The sequence below is a fragment of the Rhinopithecus roxellana genome, chromosome 8 (assembly GCF_007565055.1).
Source record: "Rhinopithecus roxellana isolate Shanxi Qingling chromosome 8, ASM756505v1, whole genome shotgun sequence".
Classification (NCBI taxonomy): Eukaryota; Metazoa; Chordata; class Mammalia; order Primates; family Cercopithecidae; genus Rhinopithecus; species Rhinopithecus roxellana.
Window position 1 is genome coordinate 46024905 of NC_044556.1, and position 25656 is coordinate 46050560.

General features: G+C 49.2%; 1 protein-coding gene across 2 annotated transcripts; it reads left to right on the forward strand.

Annotated features, from left to right (window-relative positions):
* Positions 1–2485: 2485 nt before the first annotated feature.
* SELENBP1 (selenium binding protein 1) lies at positions 2486–10881 on the forward strand. Of its 2 annotated transcripts, none has more exons than XM_010387165.2 (12): positions 2486–2575; positions 5140–5196; positions 5355–5467; positions 6024–6209; positions 6896–7016; positions 8276–8458; positions 8724–8902; positions 9327–9405; positions 9488–9609; positions 9891–9983; positions 10140–10258; positions 10480–10881. In XM_010387165.2, the coding sequence occupies exons 1-12, from the start codon at positions 2572–2574 to the stop codon at positions 10640–10642; spliced, it is 1419 nt and encodes a 472-aa protein (XP_010385467.1). In that variant the 5' UTR covers positions 2486–2571; the 3' UTR covers positions 10643–10881. The 2 variants fall into 2 exon arrangements, with proteins under 2 accessions (XP_010385467.1, XP_010385466.1); XM_010387164.2 differs by having other exon boundaries at positions 2509–2575; positions 4931–5196.
* Positions 10882–25656: the final 14775 nt, after the last annotated feature.

The window sequence follows — 25656 nt, forward strand, 5'->3', positions numbered from 1 at the left end:
GAGACCAAGGCAGATCACTTGAGCCCAAGAGTCTGAGACCAGCCTGGGCAACATAGTGAGACCCCCATCTCTATTAAAAAAAAATTAAAAATTAGCCAGGTCAGCTGGGCACGGTGTCTCAGGCCTATAATCCTAGCACTTTGCGAGGCTGAGGTGGGTGGATCACCTGAGGTCAGGAGTTCGAGACCAGCCTGTCCAACATGGTGAAACCCCGTCTCTACTAAAAATACAAAAATGAGCCAGGTGTAGTGGTGGACACCTGTAGTCCCAGCTACTCGGGAGGCTGAGGCAGGAGAATCACCCCTCTACCTTCACTGCCTCCATCTGCAACCCAGATTAGGACAACTTCCCCAACCACCTTGCTGACAGTAGAGCAAGAGTTCAGGGAGAAATCCACAGGCAGAGGTGAGGGGTGTCATGGCGGAGCTGCAGAGACCAGCCAAGTCAGAGCTCAGGAGCATGAAAGAGGTAGTCAATGACAGACCACAACAAACAAAATAACAGCTTTGTGTGTTTTTTTTTTTTTTTTTTTTTTTAGTTAATGACTGAATAATTTTTTATGAGAAGGTGGGGATAAGGTTTCTTTCTCTTTCAGATCTTGGGTGGTGGACCACCCCAAGCCAAGAAGCTGGAGAATAAGAGGCAGGAGATAGAGACCTCAGGAGGAGGAAGAGGGGAGGGCCAGAGGGAAGGGTGAAGGCAGGGTAAGTGGAGGTAGCCAGGACAGGAGGAAGCAGGCAAAGATAAGGACACAGCCTTCGGGGCCTCCCCTGTGGGGCAGCTGTACACACAAGGCTCTCTGTGATGCCTGGCAGGCTGATGGCACAATGGCGAGGATGATAGACGCAGGATGGAGCCAAGAGGGGTTCAGTGGCGCTGGGGATAAGAGAAGACCCTTGGCCAGGCGCGGTGGCTCAAGCCTGTAATCCCAGCACTTTGGGAGGCCGAGACAGGCAGATCACGAGGTCAGGAGATCGAGACCATCCTGGCTAACACGGTGAAACCCCGTCTCTACTAAAAATACAAAAAAACTAGCCGGGCGAGGTGGCGGGCGCCTGTAGTCCCAGCTACTCGGGAGGCTGAGGCAGGAGAATGGCATGAACCCGGGAGGCGGAGCTTGCAGTGAGCTGAGATCCGGCCACTGCACTCCAGCCTGGGCGACAGAGTGAGACTGTGTCTCAGAAAAAAAAAAAAAGAAAAGAAAAGAAAACAAGAGAAGACCCTTGCCCTGGGCAGCCACAGGGAGTCTTCCTTGATGGGCACATGATCACTCACTGATGGGAGCCAGGAAGACAGACACCCAATGCACCAAGGCCCAATTTTGCTCCCCTTCCCTCCACTCTGGTTTGGAAACCTTGTATTCTACTTGCAATCTCAAGCCCAGACTTTACTCTTTTTCCTAACCAATAAAAACTTCACCCCAGAGCTTTTATCCAAAGAGTATGAACATCTGGAATAAGAGGGCAATCTTAGGGAAGAGATGACCCTGGCCATGGAGGTAGGAGCAGATGGGCCCACAGTCCTGGGTGCCCCTAAATGCCAAGAGACAGATCCAAATACAAAGATGAGCATTTGGAGACACAGGAGCACATACGTGTGCAGGCTTACACAAGCACACACACAGCCACATAGCCACATGCTACACATACACAGGCACTTATGCACATGTCCACACAGGCGTAGATACTCTGGCAGGCACATACTCACAGAGGCGCACACACACTTACACACACACAAATACACACAAGCACACTCACAGGCACATTCGCACAGGTGGAAATTCACACACAGGCACAGATACACACTCATGCAGGTACATGCACGAGCAACACACAGGTATACAGGAACACACACATGCCCAGACACACAGATCTACACACTCACTAAAGAGCACGAGCTGGCCGGGATCGGCAGCTCACATCTGTAATCCCAGCACTTTTGGAGGCTGACATGGGTGGATCACCTGAGGTCAGGAGTTTGAGACCAGTCTGGCCAACATGGTGCAATCCCTTCTCTGCTAAAAATACAAAATTGCTGGGCATGGTGGTGGGTGCCCGTAATCCCAGTTACTCGGGAGGATGAGGCAGGAGAATCGCTTGAACCCAGGAGGCAGAGGCTGCAGTGAGCCAAGATCGCGCCACTGCACTCCAGCCTGGGCAAGAGTGAAACCCTGTCAAAATAAAGGACGAAAGAAAGAAGGAAAGAAAGAAAGAAGGAAAGAAAGAAAGAAGGAAGGAAAGAAAGAAAGAAAGAAAGAAAGAAAGAAAGAAAGAAAGAAAGAAAGAAAGCAAGCAAGCAAGCAAGCAAGCAAGCAGAGGCTCCCACACATGCACACTTAAACACATACACGCACACCCCATAATTCAAACACCAGTTGCCCTAGGCCACTTGAGAGTATCCTGGCCAGCTGCCCTGAGTAGTTCACTCTGGGCTACAGCCTGGGCCCTCCTCCTTCCCTGCCCCACCCCCAGTTGGTTGTATAAATTCCCTCCCTTTGCTCCTTCCCTGGAACAGCGGCCTCTAACACCAGCACAGCAAACCTGCCAGGATCAAAGTGTACCAGTTGGCAGCATGGGTAAGGAGAGGGGCTTCCAATCACACATTGCCTGCTCTGTCTGCCCCTAATTTGGAAGGCCCTCCCCCAGAAAATGCTAGAAAACCTGAGGGGGTAGCTGGGGAGGGAGCAGTGGACTCTGCTTCATTGTCCCCAGTCTGCACACCCCTCCCCCACCACCCCGCTGCATTTCCCAGCTTAGCCAAACTTTCTGAGGAAGGTGGGCAGAGGCACTGCTGGGAAATGGGATCCTGGGCCCTGACTTGGCTCCATTCAGCAGAGGCTGGGGCCAGGGTGCCTTTCTGCAGCTGGGAAAATCAGATGGGGGTGCTCTTAGAGAACACCACTTGGTCCCTGGCCCTCACATAGAAAAGAGATGATCCTGATTTCAGCCCTGGGCCAACTTTGCACTCCAGGGAGGTAGGGAGTCCAAGCTTTTCTGTGCCCAGATCACTCTCTAGCTACTCCACACAGCAAAGCTCTTTGGGAGGGAAATCAGAGACCCCCACGCTCTTTCACTGGGGACCTGTTTCAATGCCTCCTCCACCCCTAAATCCCCCTTGGCCCTGCTATTCCTCCATCCGTGGGCTCCTGGGTGCCAGGCTAAGAAGGAATTGGGGTTTGGTTGGGAGGTCCTTCCCCACTTGGGGCTGGCTCTTCCTCAGCTGGCAGAATGCCCAGCAGCCAGCCTGGCATGGAAAACCCACTTGAGCTTTCCGTGGGTCCATCCCAAACCCAAAGCTGCTCTGAGATCTTGCTTGAGATAAGTCAGATGGGGGGTATTCCCCAGAAAGAGTAATGATGCTCCCTGGGGCTGCAGTGGCATGCTGGGCCTGACCCTGCGAAATGCTGGGGCTGGGGTTGCTGGGGTTGCTGGGGTGTGGTGTGTGGGGTGAGCAGAGGCTGCAGAGTGGGCAGCTCCTCCTCTGCACCTTTACTTCCCTCTGTTTCTCCCTGGCTTTGTAGTTTTTGTATCTCTGTCTTGATGTCTTGGAGTTTTTTAATCTCCTTTCCCTTCTGTATCCAGCAACTTCCTTCCCCACCCCCTGGCATCTGGTGCCAAGCCCCGACTTAGCAAGGTTCTGTAGCAGAAGCAGTCTCCTTAACGCCTGTGAACTGGATCTCTCTCTCTCTCTCTCCCTGCCCCCACCTCCAGCCCTCTTTCCGGGCATCAAGCACTCTCTGGCATTCTCCTGTCCTCTGGCACAGCCCTTCCCATATTTACACAGTAATTCACTTTTTTTTTTTTTTTTTTTTGAGTCAGAATTTCACTCTTGTAGCCCAGATTGGAGTGCAGTGGTGCGATCTCGGCTCACTGCAGCCTCCGCCTCCCGGGTTCAAGCGATTCTCCTGCCTCAGCCTCCCAAGTAGCTGGGATTACAGGTGTACGCCACCACGTCCAGTTAATTTTTGTATTTTTAATAGAGACAGGGTTTTGCCATGTTGGCAAGGCTGGTCTCAAACTCCTGACATTAGGTAATCTGTTTGCCTCAGCCTTCCAAAGTGCTGGGATTACAGGGTATAGAAAGGCACCCTGGCCCCAGCCTCTGCTGAATGGAGCCAAGTCAGGGCCCAGGATCCCACTTCCCAGCAGTGCCTCTGCCCACCTTCCTCAGAAAGTTTGGCTAAGCTGGGAAATGCAGCGGGGTGGTGGGGGAGGGGTGTGCAGACTGGGGACAGTGAAGCAGGGTGCTGGCAGCTGTGATGTCCCAGCCCTGCTGCACATCTGCTGACTTCCATCCTGGAGATTAGCGTGGCCCCTCTTGCCAGACTTCAGAGATAGGGAGGGTGCCCTACCTCTCTGGTGGGCAGGCCTCTGGGCTCTCCAGAGTTGGGCCAAACACCTCACTTTCCAGATAAAGGAAGTGGGGCACACCCATGGGTAGAAACCGGCCTGAGGACTTCCAGCTGCTATTAGCCCCAGACTCTCGGTTATGTAATCCAACCCTTGGCTAGCAGCCTGGGATCAGGACCCAGGGGAGAGAAAAGCAGGAATTGGCCTCCCCCGGATATAGAAACATCTTGGTGAAGGGAACTGAGCAGGCGCCACGCTCTCTCCCTGAGAGTGGCTCCCCAAGAACAGCCAGGGGTGCCTGAGCTTTGACCAGACAAGCAGAGAGCTGCACACCAACTGCATCCTTGTGTTTACTTCTTGTAAAAGCCCACTGTGGAATTCTTACCATCTCCATTTTACAGAGGATGCAGAAATTGAGGTCGAGGAGCTTCAGTACTTTGCCCAAGTTCCCCTGGCTAGTCAGTGGCGGGCTGGGATTGGGCTCCGAGTCTGTGTCATATTCACTATACCACACGACCCCAGCTGCATCAGCCCTCCTCCGGCCCTCCCTGGGCCCTGCTGGACTGTCTGTCTACCTTCAGGTCATGTGTCTCCAGCTCTTCCCAGCACAACCTCACCCTCATCAGGGCTCTGAGGGGGCAGAGAGGACAGGCCAGAGCAATGAGGCTGGATTGAGGACCTAGGCCAGCCGCACTGCTGTGGCCCACTGGGATGTATGCTGCAGGATGTGGGGAGGGAGCCTTCACCCTCCAGAGCGTGGCCCAGCCAATGTGCCCCATTGCTTCCACAGCTGCAAAATGTGGGAATTGTGGACCCGGCTACTCCACCCCTCTGGAGGCCATGAAAGGTAATTGCCCATGGTCTGAGAGTCAGCGCCCTACAACTGATTCCACAGCTAGGGGTGGAGGGACTTCAGACTTAGCCCCCACCCTCTGGCACACCCAGCACTTCCCCCACCTTTCCTTCCCACCCTGTCGTCCCTGCTGTCTGCTTTCTACCCTGCAGGACCCAGAGAAGAGATTGTCTACCTGCCCTGCATTTACCGAAACACCGGCACTGAGGCCCCAGATTACCTGGCCACTGTGGATGTTGACCCCAAGTCTCCCCAGTATTGCCAGGTAAGGCAGGGCTTGGACACCAGCTACTTTAAGAGTGTAGCTGCCTTGGCCGGGCGCGGTGGCTCAAGCCTGTAATCCCAGCACTTTGGGAGGCCGAGACGGGCGGATCATGAGGTCAGGAGATCGAGACCCTCCTGGCTAACACGGTGAAACCCCATCTCTACTAAAAAATACAAAAAACTAGCTGGGTGAGGTGGCGGGCGCCTGTAGCCCCAGCTACTCGGGAGGCTGAGGCAGGAGAATGGCGTAAACCCGGGAGGCGGAGCTTGCAGTGAGCTGAGATCCGGCCACTGCACTCCAGCCTGGGTGACAGAGCGAGACTCCATCTCAAAAAAAAAAAAAAAAAAAAAGAGTGTAGCTGCCCTCCTCCCTGGCCCTGAGGCCCCCCTTCCCAGCTCCATCCTTCTTGGCCCTCCCTGGGTATGGATGTGCAGGCTCAACCTGGGACAAGGGGAGTGCTGAAATCCAGCCTGTGCCGTGCTTCCAAACCAAAATAGGTCCACAGAAGCAGACAGAGGCGTGGCCTGAAAGAGCACCCCATCTCCCCGCATCCTAGGTCATCCACCGGCTGCCCATGCCCAACCTGAAGGATGAGCTGCATCACTCAGGATGGAACACCTGCAGCAGCTGCTTCAGTGATAGCACCAAGTCGCGCACCAAGCTGGTGCTGCCCAGTCTCATCTCCTCTCGCATCTATGTGGTGGACGTGGGCTCTGAGCCCCGGGCCCCAAAGCTGCACAAGGCATGTCTTCTGCCCTTGCCAGCTCAGTAGACCGTAAGACACCTGCCACCCCAGGCAGCTTACGGGCAGGAAGCCAGACCTAAACCAGCAGCCTCCAGCTCTTACACAGGATCTGGCTCGGCAGCAGGGAGGGAGGTTGGACCTCAGAGCAGAGTCTACCCAGGCATTCTGGGTCATCACCCTCCAGCACGGTGACCAGGGCACTGGAGAAGAGGGAGGAGGCTTCTTGTTTCACTCTGAGAGAGGGAGGGAGCCATTTATTCCCCCCATGCGGTTAGGAGCTCAGGGTTTCTCTTACAAACTCCAGTCCCTCCCAACACTTTGTTTAGTGCATTCTTGGTGCCAAGCACTTACTGTGTTGTCTACTGGTAATACAGAGTTAACGCTGGTGTGGGCCAGCCCTGGAAGAGCTTATGGTTTCACAGGGCTGCGTGTGCCTTCAGGACACATGGGGAAAAGTCAGTGCTTTCTGCCCGGGGAGTTATTAGCAATCTCTCTGACTTTCCCTTGCTGCTCTGTAGTAGTTACCAGACTGAATCTTTGTCATATTCCCACAGGGAGAGTTGTGTCCATGTTTTGAAGGAAAAGATGACAGAGTCAGCAGATAGAAGTAGGGGGAGTATGGAGGTTAAGAGCAGGGACTCCCAGTCCTGTATGATTCTGACACCATTCCCCACCCCTTTCAGGTCATTGAGCCCAAGGACATCCATGCCAAGTGCGAACTGGCCTTTCTCCACACCAGCCACTGCCTGGCCAGCGGGGAGGTGATGATCAGCTCCCTGGGAGACCTCAAGGGCAATGGCAAAGGTACCTGCCAGCATATGTGCTCATGAAAACTTCCACAGCTGTGAAATGTGGGAAGCATTTTTCTGTGGGAGGAGCAGAATGGAAGGGGAAGGATGGAATGACTTTCCAAGGCGAACCAGTGAGCTAGATCCCAGTCAGTATTTTAAATGTTAGCCAGTAACTTCAGTTTTGAATATTTCTATTAAGATGAATCTTTACTGATGAATTCAGTACAAAGTTATAGTCAAAACAGACCAGGTGTGGTGCTTTACGCCTGTAATCCCAGCACTTCAAGAGGCCGAGGCCAGCGGATCGCCTGAGCTCAGGAATTCCAAACCAGCCTGGCCAACATGGTGAAACCCCGTCTGTGTGTTGTCTGCTGATAATACAGAGTTGGCACTGGCAACTCTGCACTAAAAATACACAAATGAGCTGGGTGTGGTGGTGCAGGCCTGTAACCCCCACTTCTCAAGAGGCTGAGGTAGGAGAATCACCTGAGCCCAGGGAGGTCGAGACTGCAATGAGCTGTGATTGAACCACAGAATTTCAGCTTGGGCGTCAGAGTGAGACCTTATCTCAAAAAAAATGTAGTGAGCAGAATGGAGCTTAGACTCTGGGAGGAATCCCACTCCAAAAGTGGGAGGCTGGACAACAGAATACCAGGTACTGAGTCCCAGAAGACATCGTAGGAGAAACATTTCTGCTGTGGTCTGAGAGAGGGATGAAGTTGCCAGGAGACAGGGGCACTACGGTAAAGCACCCCCTGCCACCTGGCCACCTTTGAATGCCTGGGTGAGGCCCTTTGGATGTCTGAATTTTTTATTTACTTTTTCTTTTCCTTTTTTTTTTTTTTTTTGAGATGGAGTCTCGCTCTGTTGCCCAGGCTGCTGGAGTGCAGTGGCGCGATGTCAGTTCACTTCAACCTCTACCTCACTGGTTCAAGCTCCTGAGTAGCTGGGATTACAGGCATGTGACACCATGCCTGGGTAATTTTTTGTATTTTTGGTACAGACAGGGTTTCATCATGTTGGCCAGGCTGTTCTTGAACTCCTGACCTCAAGTGATCCGCCCGCCTCAGCCTCCCACAGTGCTGAGATTACGGGTATGAGCCACTGTGCCCCCAGCCCTGGATGCCTGAATTTAACGAGCTGGCAAATCCAGCAGTGGAGGTGGAGGCAATGGGCTTTCAGCCTCTTAGACATGCCTGGGGGAGAGGGCTGGAGGGTAGAGTTAGTGTCTCTACTGCCTCTACCTGCCACCCTACTTCCTTCCCTGTTCAGGGGGTTTTGTGCTGCTGGATGGGGAGACATTTGAGGTGAAGGGGACATGGGAGCGACCTGGGGGTGCTGCGCCATTGGGCTATGACTTCTGGTACCAGCCTCGACACAATGTCATGATCAGCACTGAGTGGGCAGCTCCCAATGTCTTACGAGATGGCTTCAACCCCGCTGATGTGGAGGCTGGTGAGAATCCCCCCACGGGCCAGCAGGAGCCTTGGGCCCACATCCCCTTGCTTTCTGCTCCAAATCTCCCACCCCTGCACTTCCCTCCTGTAGCCCCAGAATCTGAGGGAGATGGCATAGAATGCACTGCATGCTCAGATTGCTCAAGCGTCCTCCTGATCCCTCCAATCCATTTCTTAACCTTCTGCCCTGATTGGTGGCCTGTCTGCCCATGCCTTCCAACCCCTGATGCTGAGCCTATCCTCCGGCCCCACTCCCACCCTAGGGCTGTACGGGAGCCACTTATATGTATGGGACTGGCAGCGCCATGAGATCGTGCAGACCCTGTCTCTAAAAGATGGGCTTATTCCATTGGAGATCCGCTTCCTGCACAACCCAGATGCTGCCCAAGGCTTTGTGGGCTGCGCACTCAGCTCCACCATCCAGCGCTTCTACAAGAACGAGGTGACATACGCCCTCTGGCCCTCCCCTCCCAGTAGTTTTGTCAGCAGCTATACCTAAGCAGGCTTCTGTAATGGTGCTCCCAGGCATCTCCAGGAACGAAAAAAACGAGGCTGCATGCCTTGTCTCTCTTCTCTCAGTGGTAGGCCAACTTCTGCCTGAACCCTAACTGGCCATATTTATTCATTCATTGAAAAACTACTCAGCGAATTTCTGTGCTGGGCACTGTGCTATGTTCTGGGAATGCAGTGATGAAGCAGACACAACCCCTGCCTAAAGGGGCTTGCATGGAGTTAGACCCTAGTGGCAAGAAGGCCGGTCATCTATTCTCTCCCTCCCAGGTCTGGGCAACCCAGATCTAACCCCCAGTCCCCAATTCTGATAGGCTTACCTCTCTGCTAGCCTAACCCTCCACCCCTCAATGTAGGGAGGTACTTGGTCAGTGGAGAAGGTGATCCAGGTGCCCCCCAAGAAAGTGAAGGGCTGGCTGCTGCCCGAAATGCCAGGTGAGTGCCTAGGGCATGGGAAAGTTGATTCTTGGCCTGGGAAACAAGAGTCCTTAAAGGCTCTACTCGCTCCCACCCCCAGGCCTGATCACCGACATCCTGCTGTCCCTGGATGACCGCTTCCTCTACTTCAGCAACTGGCTCCACGGGGACCTGAGGCAGTATGACATCTCTGACCCACAGAGGCCCCGCCTCACAGGACAGGTGGGGGCCCTGGCAGGAGGAGCAGAAGGGAAGGAAGGAAGGATAAGAGAATCTGGGGATGGGGTGGATGGTCTGAAGCAGCTGGAGGATGATGAGGGAGGTGCAGAAAAAGCAGACATGTGGGCTGTGGGACAGCGCAGGCCCAGGACTGTCCAGGCCAGGGATGGGTATGCAGAGAATGTCTGAAAGGAAAGAGGGATCCCAGTCAGGCAAGCTGCTCTTCCTACAACATGTGCGTCTCCCACTACGGTCCTCCTTATCCTCTGCACCTCCTCATCCAGCTCTTCCTCGGGGGCAGCATCGTTAAGGGAGGCCCCGTGCAAGTGCTAGAGGACCAGGAACTAAAGTCCCAGCCAGAGCCCCTGGTGGTCAAGGTAAGAGCCTCTCCCCCTACTTGCTGGACCCCTCAGACCCAAGCTTGAGGAATATGTGGGGGAGCAGCTGAGCATGCTCTTGGGGTTGGGGTGGTGCCTGGGGTGGTACCTAGGATCTGTGTGTTACCCTGGGCTCTGACCCCTGGTTTTCCCAAGGGAAAACGGGTGGCTGGAGGCCCTCAGATGATCCAGCTCAGCCTGGACGGGAAGCGCCTCTACGTGACCACATCGCTGTACAGCGCCTGGGACAAGCAGTTTTACCCTGATCTCATCAGGTGAGAAGCAGACACATGGGCTCACCTCCCCAGCCCTCCTCTTTCAGAGGGGTCGTTTGGCTTTCTGAAGACTCCTTAGGGAGACCCCTGTACCCCACCACACAGATGGCCCATCGAAACCCTGGTCATTCCTTGTTCCTCAGGAGCCTTCCCCTAAAATCTTAGGGAACGGGGGCAGCCACCTCTGACTTCTCCCTTACCCCGTTCCCCTTTTCCACCAGGGAAGGCTCTGTGATGCTGCAGGTTGATGTAGACACAGTAAAAGGAGGGCTGAAGTTGAACCCCAACTTCCTGGTGGACTTCGGAAAGGAGCCTCTAGGCCCAGCCCTCGCCCATGAACTCCGCTACCCTGGGGGCGATTGTAGCTCTGACATCTGGATTTGAACACCACCCTCATCACCCTCAGTCCATATTTTGAGCCCTCACTTCCTTGGGGACCTGGCTTCATTCTGCTCTCTCTTGGCACCCAACCCTTGGCAGCATGTACCACACAGCCAAGCTGAGACTGTGGTAACGTGTTGAGTGGTATCCATTTACTGACCACTGTTGCTTGTTGCTCACTGTGCTGCTTTTCCATGAGCTCTTGGAGGCACCAAGAAATAAACTGGTGACCCTGTTCTTCAGATGGCCTTGTCTTCGGGGGCCCGAGGCCTATGTCTCCTCTTCTGTCTATGCTTTGTATCTTGCACAAGAAAAGGCTAAAGAGGCCTCTGGGGGGGTTATGGTAACTAGTTCACACCAGTGATGCTAATAATGCCAAAATCTCACTTTTATGGCCAGACAGAATCTGAAAATTTTGGGGGTGATTGTCACAAGGAGACCTGGGGGTAGAGAATATACATTGGTATTTCTGAAGTTTTGTTTTTTAAACCCATGCTTTCTTTTAATGAACCTAAAAATCTCACCCATCACTCCCAAGACAATGTAATATGCTCCCTCACACACAGGAGACCCCAGGACCCCTGTTCTGTATAGTGTAATAAATTTCCACTGATGGCAAGACTACTGGGAGAACTCAGTTGTTGGAAGGTTTATTAGGCTGCTCTTGCATTGCTATAAAGAAATACCTGAGACTGGGTAATTTATAAAGAAAAGAGATTTAATTGGCTCATGGTTCTGCAGGCTCTACAGGAAGCATGACACTGGCATCTACCCAGCTTCTCGGGAGGCCTCAGGAAACTTATAGTCATGGCAGAAAGTGAAGGAGGAGCACAAACATCACATAGCCAGAGTAGGAGCAAGAGACAGAGAGAGTGAGGGGGAGGTGCCACACACTTTTAAACAATCAGATCTCAGGAGAACTCACTCATGATCTCGAGGATAGTACCAAGGTGGGGTGGTGCTAAACCATTTATGAGAAACCCATCCCCCATGATCCAGTCATCTCCCACCAGACACCACCTCCAACACTGGGAATTACAATTTGACATGAGATTTGTTGGAGACACAGGTTCAAACTATATCATTCTGCTGCTGGCCCCTCCCAAATCTCACATCCTTTTCACCTTTCAAAATACAATCATGCCTTTCCAATAATCCCCAAAGTCTTAATTCATTCCAGCATTAACTTAAAAGTCCAAAGCCCAAAGTCTCATCTGAGAAAAAGCAAGTCCCTTCCACCTATGAGCCTGTAAAATAAAAAACAAGTTAGTTACTCCCAAGATACAATGGGAGTATAGGCATTGGGTAAATACTCCCATGCCAAAAGGGAGAAATGAGCCAAATGAAAGGGCTTCAGGTCCCATGCAAGTCCAAAACCCAGCAGGGCAGTTGTTAAATATTAATACTCCAAAAAAAATCTCCTTTGATGCCATGTCCCAAATCCAGGGCATACTGGTGCTAGGGGTGGGCTCCCAAGGCCTTGGGCTCTGCCCCTGTGGTTTTGCAGGGTTCAGCCCCCATGACTGCTCTCATGGGCTGGTGTTGAGTGCCTGTGGCTTTTCTAGCTACAGGGTGCCAGCTGGCAGTGGATCTACCATTCTGGGGTCTGGAAGACAGTGGCCCTCTTCTCACAGCTCCACTAGGCAGTGCCCCAGTGGGGACTCTGTGTGGGGGCTCCAACCCCACATTTCTCCTCCACCCCACCCTAGTAGAGGTTCTCCATAAGTGTTCTGCCTCTGTAGCAGGCTTCTGCTTGGAGCCCAGGCTTCTCCATACATCCTCTGAAATCTAGGCGGAGGCTCCCAAGCCTCAACTCTTGCACTCTGCACAGCTTCAGGCTTAACACCACGTGGAAGCTGCCAAGGCTTAGGTTTGCACTCTCTGGAGCAGTGGCCCAAGCTATACCTGGGCCCCTTTGAGCCACGGCCTGGAGCTGGAGCAGCTGGAATGCAGGGAGCAGTGCAGAGCAGGGGGGCCCTGGACATGGCCCACAAAACCATTCAGTCCTCCTAGGCCTCTGGGCCTGTGATGGGAGGAGCTGCTGCAAAGGTCTCTGAAATGCCTTTGAGGCCTCCCACCAGGCCCCACCTCCAACACTAGGGATTACCACTGAGCATGAGATATGATGGAGACACAGATCCAAACCATATCAGGAGGTTAAATGTGTCACCTCTACCTAGAATATAGGAATATTACCACACAGGAGGGCTAGGAACACCATGGTGAACCAATCCAACAGGCCAGGCCATGGCACTCTTGTCTCCTCACCCAGATGGTATTTTAGAACCTTACTCAGAGATGTCTCCTTTCCCTGTGCTAGGTGCTCCTCCTCCTCCTCCTCTTCTTCTTCTTCTTCTTCTTTCTTCTTCCTCTTCTTCATTTCTTCCTCTTCTCCCTCTGCCTCTTCCTCTTTCTCCTCCTCCTCTTCCACCTCTTCCTCTTCTCCTCCTCCTCCTTCTTCTTACTCCTCCTCCTCTTCTTCTTTCTTCTCCTTCTTCTTCCTCTTTTTCTCTTTCCTTCCTCCTTCTCCTCCTTCTTCTTCTTTTCTTCTTTCTTCTTCTTCAAGATAAAGTTTCCCTATATTGCTCAGGTTGGTCTCAAACTCCTGGGCTCAAGTGATCATCTTGCCTCAGCCTTGCAAAGTTCTGGGGTTACACAAGTGAACCACCATGCCCAGGCTTCAATTCTTTTTTTCTTTTTCTTTCTTTTTTTTTTTTTTTTGAGACGGGGTCTTACTCTGGTGCCCAGGCTGGAATGCAGTGGCACAACTGCGGCTCGCTGCAGCCTAACGTAAGCATCACACCTGGCTCAATTTTTTATAGAAGGAATCTAATAGAAATTTCAGGACCCTTAGAGACAGCAGCCAAATGGTAATTATTATTTTATTTTATTTTGGATAGAGTCTTGCTCTGTCACCCAGGCTGGAGTGCAGTGGCATGATCTTGGCTGACTGTAACATCTGCCTTCTGGGTTCAAGCAATTCTTTTGTCTCAGCCTCCCAAGTAGCTGGGATTGCAGGCATGTGCCACCACATCTGGATAATTTTTGTATTTTTAGTAGAGACTGGGTTTCACCATATTGGCCAGGCTGGTCTCAAAACCCTGAACTCAAGAGATCCGCCTACCTCGGCTTCCCAAAGTGCTGGATTACAGGCATGAGCCACCGTGCCCAGCCCAAATGGTAATTCTGCTGACTCCTTTATTCTCTACCTAGACAATATTAAACAACATTCAGGTATTGACTTACATTCTTTTCAGTCTTCTGAAAAGGTATCTTTCTTTTAAACACTGGAGCAGCCTAGGACCCCCAGTATGGTCTCACCACCTCAGGAATACACCATACTTTCCCTTTGAGGCCTTTAAACATGCTCTCTGAGACGTCCACCTCAACTGGAGTCCCGATTCCCTCCTTCTGCCTCACCTGCCATCCAAGCCAGATTTTCATGTCCTCTGGGAAACCTCCTTCCCTGGCTCCTCCAGGTCAGGGGCCCATCTTAACACCCACAAAGCCTGCTGCACTTAACCTCATCATAAACACATGTCTCTTTGAATCGAAACTCTCTGTTAATTCCCAGTACCTAGCTTGGATGTTGGCACTTAGTATGCTTTAATGAATAAACGGATATAAAGGAAGTGCTCAAGATGAGTAGGGAGTTACAGGGAGCCTTGGGATTTACAAGGTTTTACCATAAGTTTCTCTCCTTGGTCTCTGCCCTGTTCTCTTCAATAACCAAAGTTCTTCAGAATGAGAAAGGATAATGTAGTTCTACATCATTTCTATCTCTTCCTAAAAGCTTAAAATTCCACTCAACAATATTCCATCCCATTCATCTTGTTCATTCTGGTAAGAGCAATTGCCATACCTGAAGGCAGGGAAACTACTGAAGACAACTGGGGGGCCAGGTGTGGTGGCTCATGCCTGTAATCCCAGCACTTTGGGAGGCAGAGGTGAGTCGATCACCTGAGGTCAGGAGTTTGAGACCAGCCTGGCCAAAATGGTGAAACCCCATCTCTATTAAAAATAAAAAAAGTAGCACACGCCTGTAATCCCAGCTACTCAGGAGGCTGAGGCAGGAGAATCACTTCAACCTGGGAGGTGGAGCTTGCAGTGAGCCAAGATCACGCCATTGCACTCGAGCCTGGGCAACAGAGCCAGACTCAAAAAAAAAAAAAAAAAAAGACAACTGGGGCTGTGTCTAAAGGACTCATGCCATATCTGACAAAAGATTTGTATCTAGAATGCATGAAAATCTCTAAAAACTCAACAGTAAAAAAACAAACACTCCAGTTAGAAAACGAGCAAAAGGGACGGGCATGGTGGCTCACACCTGTAATCTCAGCACTTTGGGGGGAGGAGGCGTGTGGATCACTTGAGGCCAGTAGTTCGAGACCAGCCTCACCAACATGGTGAACCCCATCTCTACCAAAAATACAAATATTAGCCAGGTATAGTGGCGTGCACTTGTAGTCCCAGCTACTTGGGAGGCTGAGGCAGGAGAATCGCTTGAACATGGGAGGTGGAGGTTTTGCTGAGCTGAGGTCATGTCACTGCATTCCAGCCTGGGTGGCAGCGTGAGACTCAGTCTCAAAAAAAAAAAAAAAAGGGAGCCGGGTGTGTTGGCTCACGCCTGTAATCCCAGCACTTTGGGAGGCCAAGGTAGGCAGATCACTTGAAGTCAGGAGTTCAAGACCAGCCTGGCCAACATGGTGAAACCCCATCTCTACTAAAAATACAAAATATTAGCCAGGCCTGGTGGCACATACTTGTAATCCAGCTACTTGGGAGACTGAGGCAGGAGAATCACTTGAATCCGGGAGGTTGCAATGAGCCGAGATCGTGCCATTGCAGTCACTCCAGCCTGGACAACAAGAGCGAAACTCCATTTCAAAAAAAAAAAAAGAGTCTGATCAAGCCTCTAGGTCTCTCATCAGTTTATAGGAGATACAAGGAACAGAAGAACAAGTTAGGCCAGGTGCGGTGGCTAACGCCTGTAGTCCCAGCATTTTGGGAGGCCAAGTTGTATTGGGAGAACCCACTCCCGATGTTTAACATGGGTTCTTTTCTATTTCCTAAGTGTCTTGGCTGGGTTGAGAAATAAAGGGAAAGAACATAAGAGAGAGAAATTTAAAGCTGGGTGTACGGGGGAGACATCACATGTCCGCAGGATCCGTGATGTTCCCCGAGCCATAAAACCAGCAATTTTTTGTTTGTTTGTTTTGAGACGGAGTCTTGCTCTGCCACCCAGGCTGGAGTGCAGTGGCCTGCTCTCAGCTCACTGCAAGCTCCGCCTCCCGGGTTCACGCCATTCTCCTGTCTCAGCCTCCCGAGTAGCTGGGACTACAGGCGCCCGCCTCGTCGCCCGGCTAGTTTTTTGTATTTTTTAGTAGAGACGGGGTTTCACCGTATTAGCCAGGATGGTCTCGATCTCCTGACCTCATGATCCGCCCGTCTCGGCCTCCCAAAGTGCTGGGATTACAGGCTTGAGCCACCGCGCCCGGCCACCAGCAAGTTTTTATTAGCGATTTTCAAAAGGAGAGGAGTGCACGAATAGGGTGTGGGTCACAGAGATCACATGCTTCACAAGGTAATAAAATATCACAAAGCAAATGGAGGCAGGGTGAAATCACAGGACCACCGGATGAGGAGAAATTAAAATTGCTAATGAAGTTTCGGCACACATTGTCATTGATAACATCTTATCGGGAAACAGGGTTTGAGAGCAGGTAACCTGTCTGACCACAATTTATTAGGTGGGAATTTTCCCATCCTAGTAAACCTGGGAGCACCATAGGAGACCAGGGCTTATTTCATCCCATCAGCTTCAACCATAGAAGACGGGATGCCTTAAAAGGGGCCGTCTATAGGCCTCCCTTCAGGACGCATTCTCTTTCTCAGGATGTTCCTTGCTGAGAAAAAGAATTCAGCGATATTTCTCCTATTTGTTTATGAAAGAGGAGGAATATAGCTCTGTTCCATCTGGCTCACCAGCAGCCAGTTCAAAGTTACCTCTCTTGTTCCCTGAACATTGCTGTTACCCTGTTCTTTTTTTAAGATGCCCAGATTTCATATTGTTCAAACACACATGCTCTACAAACAATTTGTGAAGTTGACACAATCACAGGGTCCTGAAGCGACATTCATCCTCCTCAGTTTACAAAGAAGATGATGAGATTAAGAGATTAAAGTAACGACAGGCATAGGAAAACACAGGGGTATTCATTGGGGAAGTGATAAGTGTTCATGAAATCTTCACAGTTTATGTTCAGAGATTACAGTAAAGACAGGTATAAGAAATTATAAAAGTATTAATTTGGGAACTAATAAATGTCCATGAAATCTTCACAATTTATGTGCTTCTGCCGCAGCTTCAGCTGGTCCCTCTGTTTGGGGTCCCTGACTTCCCGCAACAAAGCTGGGTAGATCACTTAAACTCAGGAGTTCAAGACCAGCCTGGCCAACATGGCAAAACTCCCTCTCTACAAAAAGATACAAAAATTAGCTGGGCATGGTGGCATGTGCCTGCGGTCCCAGCTACTCCAGAGGCTGAGGCTGGGACCACAGGCACACATCATCTCAAATAGTTACTCATTTGTTTGTTTTTTTGGCAAGAGCAGCTAAAAACTATGAAAAAATTAAAACATACAAGAGGAGAAGGAAGAATGTAATAAACGTCCACATACACATACCCATCATCCTGCTTGAATTGCTTGAATCCAGGAGGTGGAGATTGCAGTAAGCTGTGATCATGCCACTGAACTCCAGCCTGGGTGACAGAGCCAGACTCTGTCTCAAACAAACAAACAAACACCACTATAAAGATACAATAATAAAAATGCAGAATGTGGGAAATCTTTTTTTTTTTTTTTGGAGACGGAGTCTCACTCTGTCATCCAGGCTGGAGTGCAGTGGCCGGATCTCAGCTCACTGCAAGCCCCGCCCCCCCCAGGTTCACACCATTCACCTGCCTCAGCCTCCCAAGTAGCTGGGACTACAGGCACCCGCCACCGTGCCCGGCTAATTTTTTTTATTTTGTGGTAGGGACGGGGTTTCACCGTGTTAGCCAGGATGGTCTCGATCCCCTGACCTCGTGATCCACCCGTCTCGGCCTCCCAAAGTGCTGGGATTACAGGCGTGAGCCACCGCGCCCGGCCTGGGAAATCTTATAGAGCAAATGACCTGTCTCAACAGACCCATTGAGAGAGACAGACTATGGATTAGAAAGAATTGGGAAACACATTAACCGAACCAAATACAATGCAGTGTGTGACCTTTGCTGATCCTGATTTGAACCTATCAAGAGAAAAATACAGTTTTTGAGAAAACTAGAGAAATATGAACAGTGATTGGATGTGTAATGATATTGAGAAATAATTTTTTACTTTTAGGTGTGATAATGGCATTGGGCATTATTTAAAAAGAGAGTCTTTGTTTTTTAGTCACATTAAATTATTTACTGTAAATACCTAAGTATTTAAAGATGATACAATATAATGAATGTCTGCATTATAGTAACTTAGAGTGAGGAGGCATGGATAAAACAAGATGATCAGCCAGGCGTGGTGGCTCACACCTGTGATCCCAACACTTTGGGAGGCTGAAGTGGGCAGATCACCTGAGGTCAGGAGTTCAAGACCAGCCTGGCCAACATGTGAAACCCCGTCTCTACTAAAAATACAAAAATTAGCTGGGCTTCATGGTAGACGCCTGTAATCCCAGCTACTCAGGAGGCTGAAGCGAGAGAATCTCTTGACCATGGGAGGCTGATGTTACAGTGAGCCGAGATCACGTCACTTCACTCCAGCCTAGGCAACAGAGCGAGACTCTGTCTCAAACAAAACAAAACAAAACAAAACAAAAAAAGATCAGGGCCAGGCCCAGGGGGTCACGCCTGTAATCCTAGCAGTTTGGGAGGCCAAGGTGGGCAGATCACCCGAGGTCAGGAGTTTGAGACCAGTCTGGCCAACATGGTGAAACCCCATCTCTACTAAAAATACAAAAATTAGCCAGGCATGGTGGTGTGTGCCTATAATCCTAGCTACCTGGGAGGCTGAAGCAGGAGAATCGCTAGAACCCAGGAGGCAGAGGTTGCAGGCCGAGACTGCGCCACTGCACTCCAGCCTGGGCGACAAGAGCCAAACTCCGTCTCAAAAAAAAAAGAAAAAGTAAAAAGGGGCCGGGCGCTGTGGCTCACACCTGTAATCCCAGCACTTTGAGAGGCCAAGGTGGGCAGATCACAAGGTCAGGAGTTCGAGACCAGTCTGGCCAGCATGGTGAAACCCTGTCTCTACTAAAAATACAAAAAATTAGCCAGGTGTGGTGACACATGCCTGTAATCCCAGCTACCAGGGAGTCTGAGACAGGAGAATCCCTTGAACCCAGGAGGCAGATGTTGCAGTGAGTTGGAGATCATGTCATTGCACTCCAGCCTGGGCAACAGAGCAAGACTGTCTCAAAAAAAAAAAAAAAAAAGATGATCAGATGTGGACGATCATTCAAGCAGGATGTGGTCAAGCAGTATGTGGGTGTTGATTACATTCTTCCTTCTCCTCTTACATGTTTGAAATTTTTCATAGTTTTTAGCTGTTCTTCCCAAAAAAAAACCAAAAAAAAAGAGTAACAAGAGTAACTGTGTGAGATGATGTATATATTAATTTGCTTCACTATAGTAACACTATGTCTATCTTAAATATACACAATAAAACTAATTTTTTTAAAGAAAGAAATCTTTTTCATAATAAAAGCTTAAAATCCTATTCACGTTTATCCTGATCTTGGCGTCCTCTCATTATGTCTAACCCTACGTCACCGAAACAGACTCCAAAAACAAGAGGCCCTCCTGTAACACACAACCCAGGCACCAGCAATGTGGAAAGGGTACCCACCCACCTGCCTCAGCCTCCTGAGTAGCTGCACCCACTTCTCTGTGCGGCACTCACAAAGATTCTACCCCACACCCCAGAACCAGGCTAGATGAGCAAGAATAGCAAAGCTGGGGAGTGTGCTGTGGGAAAAGTCTACCATATCACCTAGGATCTCCTGCCAACACCATGGCTTATAAGGTCATGTAGAAGGTTCTAGAAAGTTTGTTGAGCTCAAGGACACCCTCAGAAAAGCTGTAGTGCCAGTCCACCAGTACAAAGGAGATAAGAGAGCATTGGGAGATGTCTATCCCATCGTTGGTCCTTCAAGCATTATCTCACACATTGCTCTCCAGTAAGTCTCTAAAAGACAGCATCGGGCAATTGCACTCATCTCAGGAATTAGTGAAGTCCTCCTTCTCGCATTCCTGCATCCAGCCCTCCCACTTTCATCTTCCAAGTGTTTGACCAGCTGGCTCCATGCTCTGGATATCTGCTCCGTGCCATCCTCTGGCATGCTCTTAGGAGTCCCTTCCCTGACTTCCTGATTTTGATGTGTGGCAGACTCTCTACCCTCAATACTATCTGACCTAGAGGAATGTGTGCAACACATTGTTCATGGAAAAAAGTAATCGTAGAGTTGTGTGAATAACTCTATAACTATAGTATAATCCCCAGTTTTAAAAACAAATTCAACCACAATAGCAACAAAAACTTCTAGACTCCGCCTCAAAAAAAAAAAAAAAAAAAAAAAAAAAAAAACTTCTATTTAAGGCCAGGCACAGTGGCTCACGCCTATAATCCCAGCACTTTGGGAGGCCAAGGAGGGCAGATCACTTGAGGCCTGGAGTTTGCGACCAACCTGGCCAACATGGTGAAACCCCATCTCTACTAAAAACACAAAAATTAGCTGGGCATGGTGGCGCGCACCTGTAGTTCCAGCTACTCAGGAGGCTGAGGCAGGAGAATCGTTTGAACCTGGGAGGCAGAGGTTGCAGTGAGCCGAGATTGCATCACTGCACTCCAGCCTGAGCAACAGAGTGAGACTCTATCTCAAAAAACAAAACAAAACAAAACCTCTATTTAAGTGGTCCTGTTTGCAATGACATGGAAGTGAATACGAGAGGATACTTATCAGAACATGTTACCTCAGAGGGGTGAGGATTTTTTATGAAACTTGACAAGCTATTTCTAAAGCTAGACCGGAAATGCGAATGTATAGTGTTCCAGTTACCTAGTGCTGTGTAACAAACTACCCCAAAACTTAGTGGCTTAAAGCAATGACAACATCACTTTTGCCCACAGATCTGTCGTTTGGTTAGGGCTCAGCAGGAATAGCTTGTCTCTGCTCGGTGTCAGTGGAGGGAGCTTAAAGGCTGGAGGCTAGAATCATCTGATAGCTCACTCACTCACATGTCTGGAGACTCACGCTGCTTTCACTCGGACCTTCAGCTGGGGCTGGGGCCAGAATATCTACACATGACCTTTCCATATGGCTGCTTGGCTCCCTCACAACATGGTAGCTGGGTTCCAAGAGAGAGCAGCAAAGGTGAAGGCGTGTCATCTACTCCAGCCGACACTTGGCAGTCACACAGCATCACCTCCCCCACATTCCAATTACTGAGCCAGTCACAAAGACCTTCCCAGATTCAAGGAAACAGGGACTAGACTCCATTTCTTTCATTTATGTGTCTATCTATCTATCTATCTATCTATCTATCTATCTATCTATCTATTTATTTTTGAGATGGAGTCTCACTCTGTCACCCAGGCTGGAGTGCAATGGGATGATCTTGGCTCACTGCGTCCTCCACCTCCTGGGTTCAAGCAATTCTCCCACCTCATCCTCCCACGTAGCTGGGATTACAGGCACCCGCCACCATGTCCAGCTAATTTTTTGTACTTTTAGTAGAGACGGAGTTCCTCCAGGTTGGCCAGGCTGGTCTCAAACTTCTGACCTCAGGTAGTACACCTGCCTCAGCCTCCCAAAGTGCTGGGATTACAGGTGTGAGCCACTGCACCCAGCCTAATTTCTCTATTTTTTCTATTTTTAGTAGAGACAGGGTTTCATCATGCTGGCCAAGCTTGTCTTGAACTCCTGACCTCAAGTGATCTGCCCACCTTGGCCTCCCAAAGTGCTAGGATTACAGGCCACCACGCTCGGCCGACTCCACCTCTTGACAGGGAAGTTGTAAGATTCTGAAATAGTGTATGGAACCAGAAACGTTGTGGCCACGTTTGGAAAATACAATCTTCCATACATAGGAATAATTATTTTAATTAATAAAACCAATAACAGAAGACTCTCAGCATTAGATTTCAAAATATACTATATAATTACATTAACTAAAACAGTGTGCTATGGGTGCAGAAATAGACAAAAAGAATCAACAAAAGAGAACAAGCTGGACATGGTGACATGCGCCTATAATCTCAGCTGCTCAGGTCACCAAGGTGGGAGGATCACTTGAGCCCAGGAGTTTGAGGCTGCAGTGAGCTAGCATCCTGCCACTGGGCTCCAGCCTGGGTGACAGAGTGAGACTCTGTCTTAAAAAAAAAAAAACCTAAAATTAAAATTTTTTAAAAAGAGAGGCTAAGGTCCAGAAATACACCCAACTATACAAGGAAAGTTAGTATACAATAAAAGCATATGATAAAACTGCAAAAGGAAACGGTTATAAGAAGAAGAAAATGGCAGTATATATTGAAATGACTGGCCATTCATTGGAAAACAAGCATATTAAATTAGATGCTATGTAAGGTGTTACTAACTGCCAAACAACCATTCCCAAACCTCTTTTCCCTTGCTCACCATAGGTAACTTCTATCCTTAATTTTATGGTCATGATTCTATTGCTTTTTATTAATTATTTTTTACCACATATGTATTTACCCATAAACAATATATTGTTCAGTTTTGCCTGACATTAAATATTTATAAATTGCATTGCACTGTATGTTTTCTTATGTGTTTTGGTTTTTCAACTTTCTGAAGTTCATCCAGTGGATATGTGTGGCTGTAGCTAATTAATTTCCACTGATCTATGACATTCTATCCAGTGACTATATCACAACTTATCATTCTAGGGTTGACGGATATTGGGTCATTTCCAGTTTTTACTAATGCAAGCAGTGAGACTATAAACTTTACTGCCTGTGTTTTTGGGCATATGTCTAAGAGAGCGATTACTGATATATTAACTATAAATTGAAATACTCACATATTCAACTTCACCAAGTAATATTAAACTATTTTCCAAAACAGTTACACCAAATTACACTCCCACAACAGTGAATGAAAGCTCTTGTTGATTCATTACCATGTCAACCCTCAATATTGCCAGATGTTAAAACTTTTGCTGTGGCTCACACCTGTAATCCCAACACTTTGGGAAGCCAAGGTGGGCAGATCGCTGGAGCTCAGGAGTTCAAGATCAGCCTGGGCAACAAGGTGACACTCCGTCTACAAAAAAAAATACAAAAAAAATTAGCTGGGTGTGCTGGCATGCCTGTAATCCCAGCTACTCAGGATGCTGAGGTGGGAGGACTGTTTGAGCCCAGGAGGTCAAGGCTGCAGTGAGCCATGATCATGCCACTGCACTCCAGCCTGGGTGACAGGGCAAGACCCTGCCTCAAAAAAAAAAAAAGAAAAAGAAAAAGAAAAGCCAATTTAGTGGGTGTGAAATGGTATCTTTTAAAATTTGCATTTTCCTGATTATCATATAGGGAATAACTTTTCATATGTTTATGAGCCATTTCTGCTTTTTTGTGAAATTCCCATCCATTTTTCTAGTTTGTTATCTTTTTTTCTTTTTCTTTTTTTTTCTTTTTTCTTTTTTCTTTTTTTTGAGGCAGTCTCACTCTGTTGCCCAGGCTGGAGTGCAGTGGTGCAATCTCGGCTCACTGCACCCCGGGTTCAAGCGATTCTCCTACTTAAGCCTCCCAAGTAGCTGGGACTACAGGTGTGCACCACCATGCACAGCTAATGCTAATTTTTGTATTTTAAGTGGAGATAGAGTTTCACCATGTTGGCCAGGCTGGTCTCAAACTCCTGATCTCAAGTGATCTGCCCATCTCAGCCACCCAAAGCGCTAGGATTACAGAAGTGAGCCACCATGCCCAGGCGGTTATCTTCTTTTGTAGGAAGTCTTCAAAAATTCCAGATAATAATCCTTTGTCAGTTATATGTCTTCAAAATATATTCTCCCAATTTGCAGTTTGTCTTTGTATTATTATTTATTTATTTATTTATTTTGTTTATTTATTTATTTTTTTTTTGAGACGGAGTCTCGCTCTGTTGCCCGGGCTGGAGTGCAGTGGCCAGATCTCAGCTCACTGCAAGCTCCGCCTCCCGGGTTTATGCCATTCTCCTGCCTCAGCCTCCCGAGTAGCTGGGACTACAGGCACCCGCCACCTCGCCCGGCTCGTTTTTTGTATTTTTTTAGTAGAGACGGGGTTTCACAGTGTTAGCCAGGATGGTCTCGATCTCCTGACCTCGTGATCCGCCCGTCTCGGCCTCCCAAAGTGCTGGGATTACAGGCTTGAGCCACCGCGCCCGGCCTATTTTTTATTATTGTATTGTATTGTATTGTATTGTATTGTATTGTATTGTATTGTATTGTATTGTATTGTATTGTATTGTATTGTATTGTATTGTATTGTATTTATTTTTTACTTATTTTTTTTGAGACAGGGTCTTACTCTGCTGCCCAGGTTGGAGTGCAGTGGCGCCATCTAGGCTCACTGCAACCTCCGCCTCCCAGGTTCAAGTGATTCTTCCGCCTCAGCCTCTCAAGTAGCTGGGATTACAGGCACGCGCCACCACAGCCCAGCTAATTTTTGTATTTTTAGTAGAGATAGGGTTTCACCATATTGGCCAAACTGGTCTTGAACTCCTGACCTCAAGTGATCCACCCACCTCAGCCTCCCAAAGTGCTGGGATTACAGGCATGAGCCACTGTGCCCAGCTGTTTGTTCGTTTATTTATTTTTGAGACAGAGGCTCACTGTCACCCAGGCTGGAGTTCAGTGGTGAAAAAAAAAAAAAAAGAAGTCCAGGCACGGTGACTTACGCCTGTAATCCCAACACTCTGGGAGGCCGAGATGGGCAGATCACTTGAGGTCAGGAGTTCGAGACCAGCCTGGCCAACATGGTGAAATCCCATCTCTACCAAAAATATAAAAAATTAGCTGTGTGTGGTGACAGAGCCTGTAATCCCAGCTACTCGGGAGGCTGAGGCAGGAGTATTGCCTGAACTCGGGAGGTGGAGGTTGCAGTGAGCGGAGATTGTGCCACTGCACTCCAGCCTGGGTGACAAAGCAAGACTCCGTCTTAAAAAATAAAAGATAAATCACTCCCAATCTTAGTAGGCAATGTGTAATAGTGTCCCAGATGAACAAATACCACTCCTTTCTTGGACATATTTCTCTCTCTTTGGCACACCTTAGTCTCTTAGTTTTCACCTATTTTACATATGCTTACCTTTCTGTGATTGGCCACAGGGGGAGTCTTCATTTACATAGGGTGAATCATCACTTCAGCCCCAGATTGGTTCCAGGCCAAGTTGTTGAGCCAAGCTGTCACTTCTGCCTCCAATTGGTTCTTTACACTATCATACCTCTTTCTGAGTGGTGCTTTCTCCAAGATAGCCTGCAGGCCCGGTCAGCACACTCCTCCCCTTCCCAGTCCATAAGCCGCCCTCCTCACCCTTCCACTCAGCCTCATAGCTGGCAACCCTCTTTTGGGCCCCCTCTTTGCTGAGAGCTTTTCTGTTGCTTAATAAATCTGACTCTGGCTGGTCAGGAGTTCGAGACCAGCCTGGCCAACATGGTGAAACCCCATCTGTACTAAAAATACAAAAAATTAGCCTCCATGGCTCACACCTGTAATCCCAGCACTTTGGGAAGCCAAGACGGGCGGATCATGAGGTCAAGAGATCGAGACCATCCTGGCCAACATGGTGAAACCCCATTTCTACTAAAAATACAAAAATTAGCCCAGCGTGGTGGCAGGTGCCTGTAATCCCAGCTACCCAGGAGGCTGAGGCAGGAGAATCGCTTGTACCCAGGAGGTGGAAGGTGCAGTGAGCCAAGACTGTGCCACTGCACTCCAGCTTGGCAACAGAGTGAGACTCTATCTCAAAAAAAAAAAAAAAAGAAA

Bases quoted from the DNA above. Each gene is read 5' to 3' on its own strand.
- SELENBP1 (XM_010387164.2), top strand. From the start codon at position 5,061: ATGTATGCTGCAGGATGTGGGGAGGGAGCCTTCACCCTCCAGAGCGTG. The intron at 5,468-6,023 runs GTAAGGCAGGGC...CCCGCATCCTAG, and splicing joins AGTCTCCCCAGTATTGCCAG to GTCATCCACCGGCTGCCCAT. The intron at 10,259-10,479 runs GTGAGAAGCAGA...CTTTTCCACCAG, and splicing joins TTTTACCCTGATCTCATCAG to GGAAGGCTCTGTGATGCTGC.